Source organism: Bombina bombina, chromosome 7 (assembly GCF_027579735.1).
Source record: "Bombina bombina isolate aBomBom1 chromosome 7, aBomBom1.pri, whole genome shotgun sequence".
NCBI lineage: Eukaryota > Metazoa > Chordata > Amphibia > Anura > Bombinatoridae > Bombina > Bombina bombina.
This window is the reverse complement of record NC_069505.1, coordinates 118293046-118310020: the sequence shown is the minus strand read 5'-3', so window position 1 is coordinate 118310020 and position 16975 is coordinate 118293046. Positions and strand designations below refer to the sequence as shown.

The following is a 16975-nucleotide window of genomic DNA, read 5'->3' as shown; positions in this document are numbered from 1 at the left end:
TATTTTGTTTTAGTAGACAACCCAAAGTATTGATCTAGGCCCATTTTGGTATATTTCATGCCACCATTTCACTGCCAAATGCGATCAATTAAAAAAAAAATTGTTCACTTTTTCACAAACTTTAGGTTTCTTACTGAAATTATTTACAAACGGCTTGTGCAATTATGGCACAATGGTTGTAAATGCTTCTCAGGGATCCCCCTTGTTCATAAATAGCAGACATATATGACTTTGGCGTTGCCTTTTGATAATTAGAAGGCCGCTAAATGCCGCTGCGCACCACATGTGTTTTATGCCCAGCAGTGAATGGGGTTAATTAGGGAGCATGTAGGGTTAATTTTAGCTTTAGTTGTAGTAGGCAACCCCAAGTATTGATCTAGGCCCATTTTGGTATATTTCATGCCACCATTTCACCTCCAAATGTGATCAAATAATAAAAAAAAAAATCGTTTACTTGTTCACAAACTTTTTCAAAAAAATTAGGTTTCTCACTGAAATTATTTGCAACAGCGTGTGCAATTATGGCATAAATAGTTGTAAATGCTTCTCTGGGATCCCCTTTGTTCAGAAATAGCAGACATATATGGCTTTGGCATTGTTGTTTGGTAATTAGAAGGCTGCTAAATGCCGCTGCGCACCACACTTGTATTATGCCCAGCAGTAAAGGGGTTAATTAGGTAGCTTGTAGGGTTAATTTTAGCTTTAGTGTAGAGATCAGCCATCCCACCCCCTGATCCCTCCCAAACAGCTATCTTCCCTCCCCCACCCCACAATTGTCCCCGCCATCTTAAGTACTGGCAGAAAGTCTGCCAGTACTAAAAATGATGATTTTTAAAAAAAAAAAAAATTAATTGAGGTTTTACACAACAAACATAGAACACTGATCGCCTTTTAACAACAGAAAAGAATAAAAGGATAAAAACAGAATAAAGGGAAATGTTTCCACAGTTATAAAATTAACAGTAAGTAGGCTAGTGAAACCTCGGTTTTACAATACAATAGCATAGTAGACTGACAAGTTAGAAGCCAAATTTTGATGCCAAATGGTCTAGGAATGTAAAATATAGCGGATTGTCAGATGGGTAGCTCTTTATGAGCTTCAAAACAAAAAAAGATAAATGAGTATATAGTATGGGGGGGGTTAAGAAATGGTCAATAACAATCAGCGGGTAAGCACCGCTTAAAATATAAGTTATTGAATTAGAGTGTTTAAGTTAGTAACCAAGTTTAAAAGGGGGGGGGGGGGAGTCATCTATATTATAATAGTGAAGTGATCAAGATGATGAGGAATGGAGTCGGTAGTATGCATATAGGAGGAACTATATATAACGTCAGGTGTTAATAATATAGAGTACAAGTGGTGAATGGATTTATAGTGCTACACTTAGGCCCTTTCTTAAGAAAATAGCCACAAGCTCAAAATACATATATCAATTAGGGAGCAATAATATATGAGAACAATAGCAATTTAACTAATGAACCCATCTGCATCTCTTTTTAGGTAGTTACTATAGGTATATTAGAATGGGACATTAAGCCTATACCTGGGTTATCACAGGCGTAGAATGTGATACAGTATGTCTCCATAGATATCTAGTTTTGACATATTGTTACAGTCTATATATACATAGGTAAATGGTTAGCAGAATATAGGTATGGCAAACCCCCAGTAAATAAGCACAAGGGAAGATGTTGCTAAGTAAAATTTCCAGATGTACTCAATATAGTTATAACATACTGAAAAACTAATGTAACTCATTCCTACGTGTACAGCAAGTAATGTAATGAAAGCCCTAGGGATGTGCCTGTATAAAGTAATGAAAGTTCTAAAGATGTACCTGTATAATATAAACATTCTGTTGAATGAGAGTAAGAATATATTAAGCTATCTACTAAACTTAGAGGGGAGGGTAGTTATGCTAAAATGTTTTGTTTAAAGTTAAAGGGAGAGGGCATGAAAAGCAGGCAAGATAACTACTAAATTATAAATTGAAATAAAATATCGGCGTTAAATAGCAGCTACGTGATATATAGTATACGCAATCCCTGATATAATAGCTTATGGAACAATTATATCCATAGTATATAATAAGCATAGCAAGCAAGGCAGAAATAGTGTGTAAGGGTTACTCAAACCAAGCCCTTAAGAAAAATAAATATATTAGGTATAGAAACCTTTTAATTAGCCTGATAAATCTATAATTAAATTATAAATGAGTGGTATTTTCCTCAAGTCGCCCTAATACAAAATAGATCTTGATGTTATATACAGCTTAAACAGAAATTGAGTGTTTAGTTATATTAGATATAGGGCATTTATAAGTATCTACAGATGGATATAGTGCGGTTTACTACGATGTCTAGGCTACACATCCCTTGAATGTTAAAGATTAAGTATTCCCTCACTGTACATAAACATTTTCAGTGGATATAAGTACACAAAAAAAATAACATTATAGGGATATTTCCCTGGATGCAGTGATAAGGCAATGTCATAAGGAAACTATGAATCTCTTGTGAACAGGCTTATAAGAAGCTATCTCTTAAACATAAAATAAATAGCAATGGTTAAAGTAGATTATATTATGTATTTCTATTATATAACTATGGATTTGATATAACAATACTGAATTTAAGATGCTGACAGATGCGCTAAATAAAGTTTGTACATGTTAGCTTTGAAACTCTGTAAAGAATGTAATTACAAATATTTCAGAACATACATCTTCCTAGAGAGTGGGATTCGGCTAGATAAGGATTACTGAGAAATGAAGATACATGAACTCTGAGTCAGTGAAACAAATGAGTAATAGTGCAGGCATTCAACAACACTATAGTCTTCAAACCAACTTCAATCAGGAAATAGGTTGAGAGATAACCACAATCCCTGCCCAAAAAAGGAGCAAAAAATAAATAAATAAAAAAACACCCTGCCTACTATGCGAGAAATAAGACAGAATAATAAACTATGTCCAATGTTCCCCTTAGTGAGATCTTAGCTCAAAGACCTTCTTAAATGCGAGCAGAGGGATTTCATCACACAGTTCCTGACAGTCAATGCAGGCTATGGTCAAAAGTTATACAACCGTGTCTTCAACCTATGCCTAAGGCAAATATTACTCCAGTCTTCAGTAGTCGTCCCAAGAAGGAGAGCATATGAGGCTGAATGCATGGGCTCATCATAGTTCCTCCGCAACAAAAGTCAGGCCATTGGTAAATTGTTACCCAGCACTGGAGCGCTGAGCACAAATTGGTTATGCGGCTCTGCTTGTGTGCTATTGCTTCTTTAGGAATACCCGCATGGGTAGTCGGCTCCGCGCCGCTAACTTACTCTGATACCGGCATAGTGCTGCTAAGGTTCGGGATTCTCGTCCAGCCTAGTGGTCTTTCATCACACGGACCGCGATGATTGATGAAATCTCCTACTAAGACGTCAGCCACTGCTAGAGGTACCGTGTCCTCTATCTCATGGTGAGGCCGTAAACGGGTTGCAGGTTCTGTGACAAATAGATTTTCCAGCTTATAGCTTTCTGACTTTTCAGATGACTTTGTTATATGAAGGTTAGGAAGTTGACTTTGGAGTCCAACAGGTATAAATGAAGGATCTTGTTTTCCACAAATGGGTACTGGTTCTCCACCGCCATCTTGCGCGCCACATGGGGGGGGGGGAGACCTTTTTGAGGGGTTGCGTCAATAGTAGTCTCAGTTCTAAATAGTATTCTTCCAAGACCTCACAAACGGTCTCTTCAAACTTGTGTAACGCAATAGCCATAGTTTTGTGGTAATAACTATGGGGAAAATACACTTCAGTTACGAGGAAAGTTCGTATCCACACAGTCTCGTCAGATGCTGTATGTCTCCACCCCTAGGGCTGCTAAAGAAGCTCAGAAATCAGCAAATAGTAGATTTTTGCTCCGTAAAGGGCTAAAAAATGTAGTTATCTCAGACCCCTGAAATTTTTAGTAGATTAGTTTGCTATAAAATTGGACATATATCCATTATTGATCAGTTTAGGCAGAGGAGCTCTCAGTACATACGTCTTCACCTCTTGCTAGCAAGCGCCGCCCCCTGATTTAAAAAAAAAAAAAAAATATCTATTCAGCTATGATGGACCTCCCTGATGCCCCCCAAAACAGCTCTCTAACCCTCCCCCTGCTACCTATTTGCCGCCATCTTGGGTACTGTCTGCCAGTACCCAGTTTGCCCCCCAAAAAAATGTTTTTATTTTTTTTATTTTTATAAAATATAAATTTTTCTGTAGTGTAGCTGCCCCCCCCCCCCCCCCGATCATTTGCTCTTTATTTTTTCCCTCTCCCTCCTTCCCATTCAATTACATTGGTGGCTGTAGTTTCTGCGCAGGCCCCCCCCCCCCCCCACCCTTCCGGCGTACACATTGCACATACAGGAACCGGATGCCGGGTAGTGATGGACCGCCTCCCTGCTAAGGCTCCCACCTACCAACGATCGGCACCATCGCTACCGGTGCATAGAGGGCCACAGAGTGACTCTCTCTGCATCGGTGTGTAAAAAATGGTATTGCAGGATGCCTCAATATCGAGGCATCACTGCAATACCATGAAAGCGGCTGGAAGCGATCAGGATCGTTTCCACCGCTTGAAACCCCAGAAGACGTGCCAGGAACGTCCTTCGTCATTAAGGGTATTTTTTTGTAGGACGTTCCTGGCACGTCCTCGGTCACAATGGTGTTAAACAGCTTTTTTTTTCATATAGATGAGTAAGTCCAATGTCCTTTTTTTAAAACACTGAGTTGTGTAGTATGTTTTATAACCCATATTGCACTTTAATGTATGTCCTGTGGGAGGCATTGGTCAATATGATGTTCATGGAAAATATTGCAACACATAACTTTACAGTAGCTTAAGTGACTGTTTTATACTACCTTTGAATAGCAGTTAATTATTATTTTTTTTGATAAGATTATATCGGCAGGCACTGTTTTAGACACCTTATTCTTTAGGGGCTTTCCCAAATCATAGGCAGAGCCTCATTTTCGCGCCGGTGTTGCGCACTTGTTTTTGAGAGGCATGACATGCAGTCGCATGTGTGAGGAGCTCTGATACATAGAAAAAGACTTTCTGAAGGCGTCATTTGGTATCGTATTCCCCTTTGGGCTTGGTTGGGTCTCAGCAAAGCAGATACCAGGGACTGTAAAGGGGTTAAAGTTAAAAACGGCTCCGGTTCCGTTATTTTAAGGGTTAAAGCTTCCAAATTTGGTGTGCAATACTTTTAAGGCTTTAAGACACTGTGGTGAAATTTTGGTGAATTTTGAAGAATTCCTTCATATTTTTTCGCAATTGCAGTAATAAAGTGTGTTCAGTTTAAAATTTAAAGTGACAGTAACGGTTTTATTTTAAAACGTTTTTTGTACTTTGTTATCAAGTTTATGCCTGTTTAACATGTCTGAACTACCAGATAGACTGTGTTCTGAATGTGGGGAAGCCAGAGTTCCTTCTCATTTAATTAAATGTGATTTATGTGACAATGACAATGATGCCCAAGATGATTCCTCAAGTGAGGGGAGTAAGCATGGTACTGCATCATTCCCTCCTTCGTCTACACGAGTCTTGCCCACTCAGGAGGCCCCTAGTACATCTAGCGCGCCAATACTCCTTACTATGCAACAATTAACGGCTGTAATGGATAATTCTGTCAAAAACATTTTAGCCAAAATGCACACTTATCAGCGTAAGCGCGACTGCTCTGTTTTAGATACTGAAGAGCATGACAACGCTGATAATAATGGTTCTGAAGGGCCCCTAAACCAGTCTGATGGGGCCAGGGAGGTTTTGTCTGAGGGAGAAATTACTGATTCAGGGAACATTTCTCAACAAGCTGAACCTGATGTGATTACGTTTAAATTTAAGTTGGAACATCTCCGCATTCTGCTTAAGGAGGTATTATCCACTCTGGATGATTGTGACAAGTTGGTCATCCCAGAGAAACTATGTAAAATGGACAAGTTCCTAGAGGTCCCGGGGCTCCCAGAAGCTTTTCCTATACCCAAGCGGGTGGCGGACATTGTAAATAAAGAATGGGAAAGGCCCGGTATTCCTTTCGTCCCTCCCCCCATATTTAAAAAATTGTTTCCCATGGTCGACCCCAGAAAGGACTTATGGCAGACAGTCCCCAAGGTCGAGGGAGCGGTTTCCACTTTAAACAAACGCACCACTATACCCATAGAAGATAGTTGTGCTTTCAAAGATCCTATGGATAAAAAATTAGAAGGTTTACTTAAAAAGATGTTTGTTCAGCAGGGTTACCTTCTACAACCAATTTCATGCATTGTCCCTGTCGCTACAGCCGCGTGTTTCTGGTTCGATGAGCTGGTAAGGGCGGTCGATAGTGATTCTCCTCCTTATGAGGAGATTATGGACAGAATCAATGCTCTCAAATTGGCTAATTCTTTCACCCTAGACGCCACTTTGCAATTGGCTAGGTTAGCGGCTAAGAATTCTGGGTTTGCTATTGTGGCGCGCAGAGCGCTTTGGTTGAAATCTTGGTCAGCTGATGCGTCTTCCAAGAACAAGCTACTTAACATTCCTTTCAAGGGGAAAACGCTGTTTGGCCCTGACTTGAAAGAGATTATCTCTGATATCACTGGGGGTAAGGGCCACGCCCTTCCTCAGGATCGGCCTTTCAAGGCCAAAAATAAACCTAATTTTTCGTCCCTTTCGTAGAAACGGACCAGCCCAAAGTGCTACGTCCTCTAAGCAAGAGGGTAATACTTCTCAAGCCAAGCCAGCTTGGAGACCAATGCAAGGCTGGAACAAGGGAAAGCAGGCCAAAAAACCTGCCACTGCTACCAAGACAGCATGAAATGTTGGCCCCCGATCCGGGACCGGATCTGGTGGGGGGCAGACTCTCTCTCTTCGCTCAGGCTTGGGCAAGAGATGTTCTGGATCCTTGGGCGCTAGAAATAGTCTCCCAAGGGTATCTTCTGGAATTCAAGGGGCTTCCCCCAAGGGGGAGGTTCCACAGGTCTCAGTTGTCTTCAGACCACATAAAAAGACAGGCATTCTTACGTTGTGTAGAAGACCTGTTAAAAATGGGTGTGATTCATCCTGTTCCATTAGGAGAACAAGGGATGGGGTTCTACTCCAATCTGTTCATAGTTCCCAAAAAAGAGGGAACGTTCAGACCAATCTTAGATCTCAAGATCTTAAACAAGTTTCTCAAGGTTCCATCGTTCAAAATGGAAACCATTCGAACAATTCTTCCTTCCATCCAGGAAGGTCAATTCATGACCACGGTGGATTTAAAGGATGCGTATCTACATATTCCTATCCACAAGGAACATCATCGGTTCCTAAGGTTCGCATTCCTGGACAAACATTACCAGTTCGTGGCGCTTCCTTTCGGATTAGCCACTGCTCCAAGGATTTTCACAAAGGTACTAGGGTCCCTTCTAGCTGTGCTAAGACCAAGGGGCATTGCTGTAGTACCTTACTTGGACGACATTCTGATTCAAGCGTCGTCCCTTCCTCAAGCAAAGGCTCACACGGACATCGTCCTGGCCTTTCTCAGATCTCACGGATGGAAAGTGAACGTGGAAAAGAGTTCTCCATCTCCGTCAACAAGGGTTCCCTTCTTGGGAACAATAATAGACTCTTTAGAAATGAGGATTTTTCTGACAGAGGCCAGAAAAACAAAACTTCTAGACTCTTGTCGGATACTTCATTCCGTTCCTCTTCCTTCCATAGCGCAGTGCATGGAAGTGATAGGTTTGATGGTAGCGGCAATGGACATAGTTCCTTTTGCGCGCATTCATCTAAGACCATTACAACTGTGCATGCTCAGTCAGTGGAATGGGGACTATACAAACTTGTCTCCGAGGGATACAAGTAAATCAGAGGACCAGAGACTCACTCCGTTGGTGGCTGTCCCTGGACAACCTGTCACAAGGGATGACCTTCCGCAGACCAGAGTGGGTCATTGTCACGACCGACGCCAGTCTGATGGGCTGGGGCGCGGTCTGGGGATCCCTGAAAGCTCAGGGTCTTTGGTCTCGGGAAGAATCTCTTCTACCGATAAATATTCTGGAACTGAGAGCGATATTCAATGCTCTCAAGGCTTGGCCTCAGCTAGCGAGGGCCAAGTTCATACGGTTTCAATCAGACAACATGACAACTGTTGCGTACATCAACCATCAGGGGGGAACGAGGAGTTCCCTGGCGTTGGAAGAAGTGACCAAAATCATTCTATGGGCGGAGTCTCACTCCTGCCACCTGTCTGCTATCCACATCCCAGGAGTGGAAAATTGGGAAGCGGATTTTCTGAGTCGTCAGATATTGCATCCGGGGGAGTGGGAACTCCATCCGGAAATCTTTGCCCAAGTCACTCAACTGTGGGGCATTCCAGACATGGATCTGATGGCCTCTCGTCAGAACTTCAAAGTTCCTTGCTACGGGTCCAGATCCAGGGATCCCAAGGCGGCTCTAGTGGATGCACTAGTAGCACCTTGGACCTTCAAACTAGCTTATGTATTCCCGCCGTTTCCTCTCATCCCCAGGCTGGTAGCCAGGATCAATCAGGAAAGGGCGTCGGTGATCTTGATAGCTCCTGCGTGGCCACGCAGGACTTGGTATGCAGATCTGGTGAATATGTCATCGGCTCCACCATGGAAGCTACCTTTGAGACGAGACCTTCTTGTTCAAGGTCCGTTCGAACATCCGAATCTGGTCTCACTCCAGCTGACTGCCTGGAGATTGAACGCTTGATCTTATCGAAGCGAGGGTTCTCAGATTCTGTTATCGATACTCTTGTTCAGGCCAGAAAGCCTGTAACTAGAAAGATTTACCACAAAATTTGGAAAAAATATATCTGTTGGTGTGAATCTAAAGGATTCCCTTGGGACAAGGTTAAGATTCCTAAGATTCTATCCTTCCTTCAAGAAGGATTGGAAAAAGGATTATCTGCAAGTTCCCTGAAGGGACAGATTTCTGCCTTGTCTGTGTTACTTCACAAAAAGCTGGCAGCTGTGCCAGATGTTCAAGCCTTTGTTCAGGCTCTGGTTAGAATCAAGCCTGTTTACAAACCTTTGACTCCTCCTTGGAGTCTCAACTTAGTTATTTCAGTTCTTCAGGGGGTTCCGTTTGAACCCTTACATTCCGTTGATATTAAGTTATTATCTTGGAAAGTTTTGTTTTTGGTTGCAATTTCTTCTGCTAGAAGAGTTTCAGAATTATCTGCTCTGCAGTGTTCTCCTCCTTATCTGGTGTTCCATGCAGATAAGGTGGTTTTACGTACTAAACCTGGTTTTCTTCCAAAAGTTGTTTCTAACAAAAACATTAACCAGGAGATTATCGTACCTTCTCTGTGTCCGAAACCAGTTTCGAAGAAGGAACGTTTGTTGCACAATTTGGATGTTGTTCGCGCTCTAAAATTCTATTTAGATGCTACAAAGGATTTTAGACAAACATCTTCCTTGTTTGTTTGTTTATTCCGGTAAAAGGAGAGGTCAAAAAGCAACTTCTACCTCTCTCTCTTTTTGGATTAAAAGCATCATCAGATTGGCTTACGAGACTGCCGGACGGCAGCCTCCCGAAAGAATCACAGCTCATTCCACTAGGGCTGTGGCTTCCACATGGGCCTTCAAGAACGAGGCTTCTGTTGATCAGATATGTAGGGCAGCGACTTGGTCTTCACTGCACACTTTTACCAAATTTTACAAGTTTGATACTTTTGCTTCTTCTGAGGCTATTTTTGGGAGAAAGGTTTTGCAAGCCGTGGTGCCTTCCATCTAGGTGACCTGATTTGCTCCCTCCCATCATCCGTGTCCTAAAGCTTTGGTATTGGTTCCCACAAGTAAGGATGACGCCGTGGACCGGACACACCTATGTTGGAGAAAACAGAATTTATGTTTACCTGATAAATTACTTTCTCCAACGGTACTGGTTTAAGATAATTACTTGGTGTACTTCAATGATCTCATTAAATATTCCTGTTAATTAAATGCTAAAGAATGCTTATCAACAATTTGTTTAACAGATATTTTTTTTTTTAATTTTTTTTTTTTTGTCATTTTCTCACCTGGATATTCTAATTAATCTACATGTTTTTGTCATAGGACATGTTTTGGAGTTGCAGACAAAGTATCTTTAATGAAATGAAGAAGAAATTTTCAAAGGTAGACTAGATATTTGTGTGCTAAAGCCATGACGTTGCCTGATATTTGTCCAGAATAAAGCAGTGCTTCTTAGCATAGCCATAGTGCATGGTACTCTGACAGGATGGATTTTAAGGCTGTTGATAATCGAGAAAATGTTGGTAAATCACATTGACCAATCTACTGGTCAACTCACCTGTGCTCTACCAGAGTTGCTCTTAAAATCTGACCAGTCTATTCAACCCAAGGGCTATGGTTAAACACTAGCCCAAATGACGCATGGGGTTCTTAGTGCATGGTGGTGTTTTTTTCTTTTAACAAATAGAGTGTGGCTTTTTCTGCACTGTAAAATCTAAACTGTTTTTGCTTTGTGATGAGCTATTTTGTAAAGAAGGCCTTGAAAACTAATACTTCTGTGTTGGCATTGTGCATTAATTCATTATTTTATAGTAGACATGGGCATTCAGGTTTCTAATACATCAAAATGTGGAACAAGTCTGCCACTCGCGGGCATTCAGAGCTGGATTTCATCTTGTGAAAGTGCAACACACTAAAATCTGGATTTGCAACTCTCTCTTCTCTCTCTCTCTCTCTCCCCCCCCCATGAGCTAGTGGCGTATGGGATATTCATTCCTACCAGGAGGTAGATTCCCAAACCTCAAATGCCTATAAATACACCCCCCAACCTCACTCATATCTCAGTTTTACAAACTTTGCCTCCTGTGGAGGTGGTGAAGCAAGATGTGCTTGATTTTCTTCTGTGAAAGGTGCTTCTAAGTATTTTGAAGCCCAAATTCCTCTCAAAGTACAGTGTTTTGAGGGATGTAAATGGAGTATTGCCTGATGACACCATGTTTTTACCTATGGGAAATCTATTCTTAGGCTCTCTGTAAATTGGTCGCAGGGATTTATCTGCTGCCTCCCTTTACAGATCAACATTATACTCCTCTACCATTACCTCTGCTGATATGTTTCAGTACTGGTTTGGATGTCTGCTATATGTGGATGGGTGTCTTCTGGTAAGTATATATAATTTTTATGACACTCTCAGCTATGTTTGGCACTTTATATTATAAAGTTTTTAATGTATATTGCATATATTTGCCATGAGTCAGGTCTGTCTATTTCCCTTTGCAGTCTAACAGTTTAAACATGGAAATTATGTTTATGGGAGATTTAAGGTATTTTTTTCTTACCTCGGGTTCCAGTTAGTTATAACTTGAAGTCTATATTTCAAAATTTTCGTGGGCTAACTAGGCTCACAATGATGCAAAATGCTACTTTTTATTGCGTCATTTTTGGAGCAAAATTTTCTGATGCAAAGTCGTGACGCAAGTCGCGTCATTTATTGCGTTTATTATTGACGTAATTTTTTTTAACGCGACTTGTTATGTTGTGAGTTGCGTCATTTCATTTTTATTAGCTTTGGCACCAAAAGTTTTTTCCTCTGCATTTGCGTCATCTTTGTTTGCGTCATTCTTGGCGACAAAATTTGTTATATTAAAGGACCAGTTAACACAATAGATTTGCATAATCAACAAATCCAAGATAACAAGACAATGCAATAGCACTTAGTCTGAACTACAAATAAGTAGTCGTTTTTTTTTTTTCTGACAATTTTAAAAGTTATGTTTTTTTCCACTCCCCCTGTACCATGTGGCAGCCATCAGCCAATAACAAATGCATTCACAAATGCATACACACTTATTCTTGCACATGCTCAGTAGGAGCTTGTGACTCAAAAAGTTTAAATATAAAAGACTGTGCACATTTTGTTAATGGAAGAAAATTGGAAAGTTGTTTTAAAATGGCATGCTCTATCTGAATAATGAAATTTTCATTTTGATTGAGTGTCCCTTTAAGTCTCTCCCTCTTTTGGTCACTGCTCTCATTTGTTTATAGAGGGCTATGGTGTTTGCTTTTGATTTTACTTCTGTATAAGAATTTCATCATAACCATTTTTTCCCATTCCTGAAGGCAACTGCGCCTTCTCCCTCCGAACCAATAACCTGCCAGTCACCTCACACGCCTTCTCCTTCCTCCGAACCACTAACCTGCCAGTCACCTCACGCAAAAACAACCGCAACCACCTCAACTGCATCCTCCTCAACACCCGCTCCGTCCGCAAGCACGCTGTCAAAATCTGGAACCTGCTTAACTCCACCTCCCCAGATGTTGCCTTCCTTACTGAAACCTGGCTGAACCCCACATCAACGCCGGTCATTGCCATCCCTGACGGATACAAGATCTCCCACAAGGACCGCAGCAACCGACCGGGAGGAGGCATTGCCATCGTCCACAAACACTCCCCCCACGTCCCAACCAGCTCCGACTACCACTCACCAGGCTTGGAACACCTACACTTCAAGATCCAGGTCAGTCCCAACACTACCCTCCGTGGCACCCTCATCTACAGACCTCCCGGACCTCGTCCTGCCTTCTGTGACTCCATCACCGACCTCATCGCACCCCACGCCCTCCCCTCAACAGACTACATCCTCCTCTGTGACCTCAACTTCCACCTAGACAACCCCAATGACCACAACACTGCCAACCTCTTAGAAAACCTTGGAACCATCGGACTAAAGCTACTCGTCAACTCCCCAACCCACTTAGCCGGACACACACTCGACCCTATCTTCTCTGCAGGCAACCACATCTCAGTCAACCACATCACCGAACTCCATTGGATCGACCACCAATGCATACATTTTTCCTTCAACAAACCCACCGCACACCTCCGGCAGCACCACCCACCCCACAGAAACTGGAACATCACCACCGAAGACCAACTGCACTCCACCCTGAACAAGTGCCCCCCAGCTACCTCCACAGATGCCAACTGCTCCGCCCGCAACCTCCACCACTGGCTCACAGACTGCGCCAACACCCTCGCCCCTCTCAAGAAACCGTCCAACCGCCAACCCACCAACAAGGCTAGTTGGTTCACCCCTGCCCTCCAGGACTCCAAACAGCCTACAAAGAAGCCATCACTACCCACCACCACCTCACCAAAACCTCATCAAAACCACCAAGAAGACAGCCATCCAAGATATAATCAATGCCAACGTCCACAACAGCAAGGAGCTATTCACAGTCATCAAGGAATTCTCCAATCCCAACAGCGACCCCAACGACATCCCGCCCTCCCAGGACCTCTGCGATAACCTCGCAATGTACTTCCACCGCAAGATCGTCGACATCTATGACAGCTTCGCACCCCAGAACTCACCCACCACCGCCTACCCACCAACTCCCACCGATACCTCACCCAAATACACCACCGCCTACCCCCCACTGACCATCTGGAGCCCCCTCACCACAGAGGACACCATCAGAATCATGAGATCGATCCACTCCGGAGCACCCTTGGACCCATGCCCGCATCACATTTTCAACAAAGGGGGTGACGCCATCGCCCCGAGCTCTGCAGCACCATCAACTGCTCCATCGAAACCGGCACCTTCCCGGATGACTGGAAGCACGCAGAATTAAAACCCCTACTGAAAAAACCCACGGCTGACTCCAATGATCCGAAGAACTACCGCCCATTCTCTTTGCTCCCCTTTGCGGCCAAAGTCATTGAGAAGTCCATCAACGCGCATCTTGTTGACTACATCGAGGCCAACCACACCCTGGACCCCTCCCAATCCGGTTGAAGGAGCAACCACAGCACCGAGACCGCCCTCCTCGTCGCCACAGACGACATCCTCGCCCTACTCGACCGAGGAGAGACCGCTGCCCTCATTCTACTTCTCTCAGCAGCATTCGACACTGTCTCCCACCTCACCCTCAACCGACTACACGATGCCGGCATACGCGACAAAGCACTGGAATGAATCACCTCCTTCCTCACCGGCAGAACCCAGAAAGTTAGCCTCCCACCCTTCACCTCCAAGCCCACAGAAATCAGCTGCGGTGTACCCCAAGGCTCTTTGCTGAGCCCCACCCTATTCAACATCTACATGGCCCATCTCCCCGCCATCGCCCGACGACACGACCTCAACATAGTCTCCTACGCCGACGACACCCAGCTAATCATCTCACTCACCAGTGACTCCACCACCGCCAAGAGAAACGTCCACGAAGGGCTGACAGCAGTCGCCACCTGGATGAACTACAACTGCCTAAAGCTGAACGCAGACAAGACCGAAGTCGTCCTCCTCGGTCCCACCGCATCCGCTTGGAATAACTCATGGTGACCCACAGCCCTCGGACACCCTCCAACCCCCACCAACCATGCACGAAATCTAGGCGTCATCCTGGACTCATCGCTCTCCATGGACCGGCAAATCAACGCCGTCTCTTCTGCATGCTTCCACACACTTCACCTGCTGCGAAAGATCTTTAAATGGATCCCAACCGAGAACAGGAAGACACTCACGCCTTTGTCGGCAGCCGACTGGACTATGGTAACGCACTCTACGCCAGCACCACCATCAAGCTCCAAAAGAGACTACAGCGCATCCAGAACTCCTCGGCCAGACTAATCCTTGACATCCCTCGTCAATGCCACATCACCAAACACCTGCGGGACCTGCACTGGCTCCCCATCAACAAAAGAATAACCTTCAAGATTCTCACCTATTCATTCAAGGCCCTCCACAACATCGGTCCCGAATACTTGAACCACCGCTTTACCTTCTACACCCCTACCAGACAACTTCGATCGGCCGACCAAGCCCTCGCTGTCATCCCCCGCAGCAGGAAAACCACAGCGGGAGGCAGATCCTTCTCTCACCTGGCAGCCAAGACTTGGAACACCCTCCCGCTGCACCTCAGACAAGCTACCACCCTTACGAAGTTCAGAAAGGACCTCAAGACCTGGCTCTTCGACTGAACTGCAACCCTCAGCGCCTTGAGAACCTTACGGGTGAATAGCCGCGCTTTACAAGAACCCAATATATAGATAGAGATTTTGCGGAAATTGGATAATTTTGTTTTAATGTTCTTTTTTCTCTTTGTTACATTTAGCAAGATGTCTCAAACAGATCCTGCCTCTGATGTTACTATAGGAACTAATCTGCCTGAACACAATTCTTCCAAAGCTAAGTGTGTTATTGTAAATAAGCTGATTTTATTGTTTCAGCTCAATTATATGGCACTTGTTTATAACATGTTGATAATGTTTCTATAAGTACAAATACATCTACTGTTATTTTTTCTCAGTTTAATGTACCTGATATTCCTGCAGATATGAAAATTTTTATTTCTCCAGCCATAAAAAGGCTGACTGCCATTTTGTCTTCAATTGAACTTAAAATGTCTTTCCAAACTTGTCGTAGATTTAATGAATTTTGTACTGACCGAAAGTATACTAAAGTTTTCTCTACTGATGAGGGTTCCTCTGACTCAGAGGATCCTGCATCAGAGACAGAAAATTGACAAATCTTATTTTACAATTCAACATATTTTTTCTCTATTAAGGAAGTATTGTTTACTTTAGGTATTGAGGAGTCTAGTCCTCCTAATAGCTAAGCTAATAATCGTTTAAATTCTGTGTTTAAGACTTCTGAGGTTGCTCCTGAAGTTTTTTTTCCTATTCCAGATGCTATCGGTAATATGATTGCTTAAAAATCGTCTTAATCTGGTACAATCCGGCCCCCCTCTTCTAGGTTTAAGAATTTGTATCTTTTTTTACTTATGGCTAGTTTAGAGTTTTGGGAACATGCTATTATTTCAATGGAAGAAAGTACTTCTTTTCAGGATCCTTTAAGGAAGCCTGAATCTTTCCTTAAAAGAGCATATTTTAATACTGGTTATATTCTTAGACCGGCTATTTCTTTGGCTAAGGTTGCTGCTGCTTCAACTTTCTAGTTGGACAGTTTAGCGCAGCAGTTATTAGATCCTGAAGTATATAACATTTGTTCCTCTATAACTGGGGGTAAGGGAGATTTTTGGCCCTAAACAAGAAATTTAAGGGTAAATTTAAAGCTCTCTATTGTTTTCGTTCCTTTTGTCTGTATAGAGAACTGAAAACCTCTCATTCCCCTAAGGCCTCTGGCTTTATTTGGAGATCATCTCCGAATTGGAATAAATCCAAGCCTTATAAGGAACCAAATCTGGCTTCTAAGTCTGCATGAAGGTGCGACCCTCAATCCAGTTTTTCTGGTGAGGGGCAGATTAAGTTATTTCTAGACATTTGGACAGCTTCAGTCCAAAATCAATAGCATATAGGTTGTTAGAATAAGGCCTTCCATGGAAAGATTCTTTTTTTACTCATGTTTTAACAAACCCTGTGAAGACTCAGGCTTTTTTGAAGTGTGTTTCAGACCTAGAGTTTTCAGGGGTGTTTGTACCAGTTCCTCAGCAGGAACAGAGATTGGGTTTCTATTCAAATCTATTCATTGTCCCAGAGAAGGATGGTTTTTTTCTGATCAGTCCTGGATCTGAAAATTTTAATGGTTTTGTAAGAGTCCCCAACTTTTAAGATGGTGACTATAAGGACTATTCTGCTTTTTGTTCAGTAGGGTCATTTTATGTCCACAAAAGACTTACAGGACGCTTATATCACATTTTGATTCATCCAGACCCCTATTGTTTTCTGAGATTCTCTTTTTTTAGACAAACATTACCATTTTGTTGCTCTTCCTTTTGGTCTAGCAACTGCACCAAGAATTTTCTCAAAGGTTGTCGGTGCTCTTCTTTCTGTAATCAGACAGCAATGTATTTTGGACGATATCTTGGTACTAGCTAAATCTTTTCATTTAGGAGAATCTCACACGAAAAACAACTAAATGTTGTTACTTCTAGACATGGTTGGAGGATCAATTTACCTAAGAGTTTCTTAAATCTTTAGACATAGGTTACCTTCTTAGGTTTCCAGATAGATTGTGCCCATGATTCTTT

General features: G+C 42.8%; 1 protein-coding gene across 2 annotated transcripts in view; it reads left to right on the top strand.

Annotated features, from left to right (window-relative positions):
• Nucleotides 1-16975, top strand: part of USP47 (ubiquitin specific peptidase 47) — a 410657-nt gene that overhangs the window by 123097 nt on the left and 270585 nt on the right. For both annotated transcript variants that reach the window (XM_053720262.1, XM_053720263.1), the window contains exon 2: nucleotides 10088-10147. In XM_053720262.1, coding sequence (XP_053576237.1) covers nucleotides 10088-10147 — 60 coding nt within the window. The remainder of the gene's footprint in view (nucleotides 1-10087; nucleotides 10148-16975) is intronic.